Source organism: Papaver somniferum, unplaced genomic scaffold (assembly GCF_003573695.1).
Source record: "Papaver somniferum cultivar HN1 unplaced genomic scaffold, ASM357369v1 unplaced-scaffold_18, whole genome shotgun sequence".
In the NCBI taxonomy this organism is placed as follows: domain Eukaryota; kingdom Viridiplantae; phylum Streptophyta; class Magnoliopsida; order Ranunculales; family Papaveraceae; genus Papaver; species Papaver somniferum.
Window position 1 is genome coordinate 5,385,947 of NW_020627707.1, and position 7,604 is coordinate 5,393,550.

General features: G+C 36.2%; 1 protein-coding gene across 1 annotated transcript; it reads left to right on the forward strand.

The window, feature by feature from the left end:
- Nucleotides 1-4,689: 4,689 nt before the first annotated feature.
- On the forward strand, nt 4,690-5,870 carry LOC113337854 (probable xyloglucan endotransglucosylase/hydrolase protein 26). The gene is made up of 3 exons (XM_026583421.1): nt 4,690-4,977; nt 5,086-5,279; nt 5,468-5,870. Exons 1-3 carry the CDS (start codon nt 4,690-4,692, stop codon nt 5,868-5,870), a joined length of 885 nt encoding a protein of 294 aa, XP_026439206.1.
- Nucleotides 5,871-7,604: the final 1,734 nt, after the last annotated feature.

The following is a 7,604-nucleotide window of genomic DNA, read 5'->3' on the forward strand; positions in this document are numbered from 1 at the left end:
CTTTTGTTTCTTCCGTACATGATGAAGATGAATCACTAAGAGAGCTCGGGGACGCAACAGTCTGAGAAGAAGAAGGAGGAGAAAGCTTCTGGGACCGTGATGAAAACACTCTGGTGGTCCTAGGCATGGTACCGTAAAAAAAACCCTAAGAAGAAAACGTAAACCCTTGGCATATCATTAGGTGATTCACAAAAACCGTCTTTATCCTCAGTTCAGGCCTTTTGTCGAACATTTCTTGTGCATATTGCAAACTGACAATGGATAATGCTCTGTCGGTATTTTACTTCCGGAATAATTTATTATTCTAACCTTGTCATGTGTGAATAATCTTGTCATTTCTTGTAGGATTCTAAACTCGTCATGTGTGAATAATTTATTATTCTACTACTTTTAGACATTACATTTATTATTTCAATTACATTAAGTATTTTATAAAAAAAAAATAACCAAACAAAAAGAGAGAGCTGAAAACAATCTGATGGTGCAATGATGCAACTTATGTCATTGGACAAGATTAGATTCATGCTGATGCGACCTAATATTCACTCATGAAAAGATTAGAATCCTACTATCATTCACTCATGACAAGATTAGAATCCTACTATCATTCAAATACTCTTACGGATCTGGTTCCTCACTCCAAAAAATGATAAACCTGGTCCTGAATATACAAACAAAAAAAATGCAAATATCAGATCAAATTAAATGATCATTTTTTCATTTAATAAAAGAATGGTCCACTAATCTTACTCCATCTCGCTTAATTTTTAATGGACTTTGATTTTGTCCAATCTTACACGACTTTGTATGTTTTTATGTTCATTTTCAATTCAAACAAAATTTCCACCGGCTTTATTTAATTTCAATTTTTCTAGGTTTCTCTAATTATCGTCGATTTAACCCGATATCCACCTATCTTAATAAATTTCTATCTTTTATCCATCCATTATACCCGATAGAGCTCTACCTCACTCAATTTATCATGGATTTCATTAGTTCATATGTATATTTATCAAGTTAAAGTGATATCATGCATTCATTTAATTTCACTTGTTATCAGTTAATATTACCGAATGTCGGCCGACCTCACTCAATCATATTTCATCGGTTTCTTTAGTTATCCGTTATTTTTAACCGAATTTCCATCGATCTTAGTCAAATTAACATGTTATCTATCAATATTATTCAATACCGCTCGACCTCATTGGATTTTTCATAGATTTCATGGGTTTATGTGGTTGCCAATTAATTCAAACTGACTTTTTATCGACTTCACTTAATTTCGCTTGATACCCGTCAATCATATCCAATATGGGTCGGCCTCGCTCAATTTCTCTCGAATTCCGTCGGTTTATCTAGTTACCCATTACATTAACCGAATATCATTCGACCTGTAATATAACTCGTTATCTATCAATCTTATCCAACATCGCTCGTTTTCTCCTGAATTCCACGAGTTCATATGGTTACATATCCAGTCAAACCAAATATCTATCCACCCCACTTACTTTCGCTTGTTATTGTTCATTCTTATCCAATATCGGCCTCTTCTCTCGGATTCCGTCGGTTTCACAGTGCATCTTAACCGAATGTCCATCGAATTAGGAAATTTCATCTGCTATCTAAATTTTACCCAACATCGCTCGATCTCACTAGATTTATCCTGGATTCCATAGTTTTGTATGGTATGGTTAACTATGGATTCAAACTGAAACTCCACCAACTTCACATAATTTTGCTTGTTTTAGTCAGTCATACCTAATGTCGGTCGTCCTCGCTAATTCTCTCTCATATTCTATCGATTTCTCTAGTTTTCTATCATTTTAACCTATTATTTGTAGGTAAAAATGTTTTATTGGTTAAAGAGTAAAATGATGGTGTCGAGAGATACTAGATGAAGAAAATCGTCTAAATCATTAAGAAATTAGAAATTATAGTACTTAGGAAAGTACTTTGAGTTCGAGAGACCAATCTGCAAAACTCTTGTCTTAACTAACAAATGGTCATTCCAAATTCACGTTAGTTAGATTCCCAAGCATGTCCAGTGAGATCGCACAATTCTAAGATTGGATGAATCTTTCTTGGAACTAATTGAGAAAATTTTGTAGTATATCTATTGTAATCGAAAAAATTAATGAATTGATGAGTGAAAGGTTCATGTTAGGTAGTGGGGAATTCATCAATTTTTTTTGGTCGTTTTTGTTTTGATTTTTGGTAGTACTGAATTACTTGCTGATTAGCTTAAGGCAAGTTATTTTGTAGTGTAGATTCGATTTGTGTGTTTTTTCTGTTGTTTAAACAAGTAATTGGAGAAGTAGGATTCAATAGTGACCATGATTAGCTGTGTAACTGGAAAAGTTGGTTCTTTATCTACAAACCATGTATCAACCCTCACGACTTCGAAATCATTGACACAATTATGCTCAGTTGAAGCAACATTAGGGAGGCGTCTAGTACAAGTTGGTGTGAGCGATGTGTTTGCGGTGCCCAGTGATTTTAACCTAACATTGCTTGATGATCTTTAACTTCTATGCTTATGTGACAACTACCGGTTCAATGTGAGGAAAAGCTGGTGGAAGCGATTGAGACTGCGATTGAAGTTAAGGAGGATTGCTTGTGTTTCATTGAGATTGTAGTTCATAAGGATGATACAAGCAAAGAGTTGCTAGAATGGGGTTCAAGGGTTTCTTCTGCAAACGTTCGTCCACCACATCTTCTGTAAACACGTTATGAGCCTACAACTGATGCCATTAAGAAGTCAAATTAATTTTATAAACAATTGAATCTAGAAAAATAAGTAGTCAAATCCGACTTCGTGTCATTATGGAAAAACTAAATTGTAAGTATAAAATTCACTTTTACGTCTATTTTTCGGTCAGATGTCCCACCGTGGCAGCGGTCATCTAGTGGCAATTGTTTTTACCGAAGAACATTATATGACTACTAACACAAAAGCTAACATATGATCCGCATGATACATATGATCCGGATGATATTTAACTAGCCAATAGAAAATCAGAATCTTCGATCGTACGACGACTGGCGCAAAACACAAAAGGGATACGGATTATAACCTTATCCACTGGTGGGCAAAAATTTCCACCACAATTTTTCTGTGGCACGAAAACGTGTTGGGGTGAATGAGATTCTTACAGGTAGATCTCATCAAAGGATGGCCAGAGATACCCATCAATTTGTTAAAGGTTGTTTGAGAATTTATTTCGGCATCAGTAATAGAGAGAGTAGCAGAACAAAAGTTGTTTGAGAATTTATTTCAGCATCAGTAACAGAGAGAGTAGCAGCCTTAACTTGATGATCTTAAGTCAACTGCCTATATGTTAAAGTCTGCGAGCATCCAACTGAAAACCAATTGGCAAAGAGTGGAGCGGTCCTTCCATATTATATTTAAGTTAATTAAGCGGAATCTAGCGATGTGGGACTATTGTCCTTTCACACTAGAAGAAGAGGAATTTTTCTTCTTCTTTTTCCGAACCGTAATCCAACTCAAATCTCCTGAAAAACTCACATCTGAATTCTCCTTCACATTAGAATTAAAAGTCAAACTTGGAGTTGAAAACTCATATGTTTCGGTAGAAACTAAATTTAGGCATTCCCTCCTCTCGAATATAGGATCGCTTCGAAAAACATAGCACCTGCAACTGCAACCGCTTTTATTGGTTATAGTTTAGATAAGAAATTTTTGAAATTACTGACTGATGATTCTTTTTTATCCTACTCCCTCCGTTACTTTTTAATAGGCCAGTTTCTATAAATAAATTTTTTTTTCAAAAAAATAGGCCAGTTTCCTAATTGGGAAAGTCAAATGTTACTTTAATTTTCTGGGACCACTTTCTTTTAACTTTTTTTTGATGACAAGTGTTATGTGGACCATTTAACTTATTTCTTTGGCTGACAAGTGTCATGGGGACCATTTCACTTCACTTCTTTTATTGACAAGTGTCTAGAGGACCACTTTCAATAATTAGTTCTCTTAATTTCCTTAATTTTCTCAAAAAAAGAAACTGACCTATTAAAAAGTAACGAAGGGGGTATTAATGAAGCCTCTCTATTGAAATGTGAAGCCCGTGCATTATATTTCTTTCCAAAACAATACAAGGGGACCTAAACAGCCCACACTACTCTTGGGTGTTCGGCACGATTTTTCAAATTACTAATGACGCGTTAACAGCTTCTATTTTAGAAGAACTCCTCTTAGTCGTTGCCAATTATTTTAGTGCCACTTGCCAAAATTAATAAAACAAAAAGAGTTGGTGGGCCAGGTAATAGTATTGTTGCAAAGAATCGGCACCGGGACTTCGTGCCCAACATGACTTTGCAGTTTGCACCCCAGTGACCCCACATTTAAGGGAAACATAGCATTCCTTTTTTTCACAAGGCATGCATTTTCTTCTGATGAAATTACCTGAAATGAGAGTGGAGATCATCAAAGAAAGAAATGGGTCAAAAGACTCTGAAACTCAAACATGTTGAAAAAATTCTATGTAGTTGTTGGCATGAATGATGAACCTAAATTTGCTATCAGATAACAAACAACTTATATAAAAGCCAATCATGGCACCTTCAAAACAAACATCCCAATAACTTCAATTCTCTACAGAGTTGAAGTTATTAATCAGTTCCAAAACACACACAAATTTTGCACTTATATTGAGGGTTGATAGGGAACATATGGAAGGAAACATGAAGGGTATTTTCTTAGCTCTAGTTATATATGTAATTGTTGCATTTGATCATAGCAATCTTCAAGTTAATGGTCAAGAAGATCTTGCTAAGAGTATGGTCATAACATGGGGTAAAGATCGTGCTTCCATTAATGGTGACAATCTTGATCTTGTACTTCGTGATAAACATTCAGGTTGTGCAGCGAAGAGTACGGCAGCATTTCTGTTTGGAAGTATTGAGATGCAAATTAAATTAGTACCTGGAAATTCAGCCGGTGTCGTTACAACTTTTTATGTAAGTATAATAATGCAAACTACTTAACATGTAAATATTTGATCACAGACTATATTTTTACATATCAAGACCCAGACATATAATGTATGTACGTTTGAATGCATGCAGCTGTCATCTACTGGTTCAAAACATGACGAAATAGATTTCGAGTTCCTGGGGAATGTAACGGGACAACCTTACACAATCCACACGAATGTCTACTGTGAAGGAAAGGGAAACAGAGAAGAACAATTTGTCCCATGGTATGATCCAACTGCTGATTTTCACAACTACACCATCCACTGGAACCCATCAGAGATTGTGTAAGTACATATATCAATAATGTAGTTCATTTTTCGACCAGTAATGTTTTGGACTTTTTCTGCATATGAAGATGTAATGTAAGGACTAACCAATCAACCCCTAGCTAGTTTGGAGTTTTAGACATGTGTATATGCATGGGTTGAACTGTGGTCTTAATAACAAGTTTTTGATACTTCTTCCATCTCAGGTGGTACATAGATAGCATACCAATCCGTGTCTACAGAAACTACGAAAGCCAAGGAGTTCCATACCCAAATAAACAAGGAATGGAAGTTTATACAAGTTTATGGAATGCTGATGACTGGGCAACAAGAGGAGGACGTGACAAGACCGACTGGACACACGCTCCATTCACTGCTCACTATCGCAGGTTTAGGGCTAGGGCTTGCACATGGAACGGAACACCCAGTATTACTCAATGTGCCAGCAAGTCTAACTGGTATACATCTCCGGTTTTCAGCCAACTATCTCCTGCTCAGAAAGGTCAAATGGAGGGGATTCAAAACAAAAACAGGATCTATGCTTACTGCAAAGATACTAACAGATTCAACGGAAATATGCCAAAAGAATGTTCATTACCCCAATTTTAGTTCATTTTGATGAACAAATTACCACAGTATATGAAACTGTGAGTGGTCCAGATAGTTTGGACAAATTTATGTTTTATCTGTTGTTTTATTTATATTCATGGTGTTGTAAGAGCTGATGGTACTAAAGCCCTAAAACGGCTTCAGTATTGTTTTCATTTATCTTTGTGCTTACTTTCATCTCGTACGTTCTTCCCAGAATTGGTTTTTTCTTTTCACACATTTTGTGTATTTGGTTATGGATTGCATATGACATCAACAAGATCAACTAGTACATGCAAGTTTTTCATCCTTATTAGCTGTGTTGCATCATTGTAACCTTTAGTAACACTAGCAACACCTTATGTGCTTTTTTTATTGAAGCAGGCCTTATGTGCTGGACATGGTTATTTTCATTTATTTTACAGACACCCTCAGGAAGCAAGAGCCAAGAAACAGACGTAAAATACTAACCAAATGACTACAGATTGTGAATGCCATGGTCATATATTTACATTTTAGGAGATATAAAATGAAATCAAAATCAAAACAACTAACTCAGAAGAGGGGTCACTGTTAGACCATAGCCACAGTACTGCTAGCACAAAGTTGTACATCAACCATGAAAGTCGACTTAGACTAAAAGTTTTCCAAGGTGACTTCCGTGACCACTTTTTCTTATCATAAGAATCATTCCATGGCATAGTAAAGTCAAGTAACTTACCATCATATCAATTCACTATCTGGCTAATCGTTCAATGAAGTAGTAGTTGGAGGGAAACTGTGAGATCTTACGATTTTCTGAGATGGAGCCGCAAGTCAATTGCTACTTTGGAATACTTATCCATCAGACTTAACCACCATTCTCCACTCCGAATTCTGACGTGACAGCAGCTTTGGAAGATTAATTTTCCGTCTCACGGAGCTTGTTTTTACATTGTTACAACTTGAACGGAGGAAAACTCCGAGTGTGATGGCAATGAGATCTATGTTCACTCATTAGAATTGAGCCCTCACCAAGAAAACTTGACCACCACCTCCACCACTTGACAAAATCAAATCTAATGTATGGCCTCATGTACTTATTATATACAAATTACATTTCATTTTCTAACACTGGATGATACGTAGTGTATCGTTTCAACATTCTTGCTGTTATGGATCATATTTGAATATAGTAGTCTGAGGAAGTCACCTGCCACTTTGGAATACTTATCCATAAGTCTTGACCACCATTCTCCACTCCGCATTTTGACGTGACTGCAACTTTGGAAGACAAATTTCTCGTCCCATCAAACTTGTTTTTACATATTGTTACAACTTGAACCGTGGAAAATCCCGACTGTGATGGCAATGAACATAGGAAATCTACGTTCACTCATTAGAATTGAACCCTCACCAAGAAAATTTGACCACCACCACCACCACTTGACAAAATCAAATCTAATGCATGGCCTCATGTACTTTTAAGTTTTAATATACAAATCACATTTCATTTTCTAACACTACATGGTATACGTAGTGTATCGAAAGCGTTTCGACGTTCTTGTTGTTATGGATAACATTTGTATACAGTGGTCTATAATGAGTCAGCTATGATTGGAGCAATTTTCATCCACGTAGGAAGCACATTCAAGTCTTTTTGGAGACTAAAAGCGCCTTCTCATGACCAAAGAGCCAAAGGCCGTCTATAAGAATCTGCCCTTTTACCTTTTTCCTTCCATGTAAGCATTAATATTAGTTTATCCCCACCCCCAC

Excerpts from the sequence above, each read along its gene's own strand:
- LOC113337854 (XM_026583421.1), top strand. The coding sequence starts at position 4,690 with ATGGAAGGAAACATGAAGGGTATTTTCTTAGCTCTAGTTATATATGTA. Across the intron at positions 4,978-5,085 it reads GTGTCGTTACAACTTTTTAT|CTGTCATCTACTGGTTCAAA; the intron begins GTAAGTATAATA and ends GAATGCATGCAG. Across the intron at positions 5,280-5,467 it reads TGGAACCCATCAGAGATTGT|GTGGTACATAGATAGCATAC; the intron begins GTAAGTACATAT and ends CTTCCATCTCAG.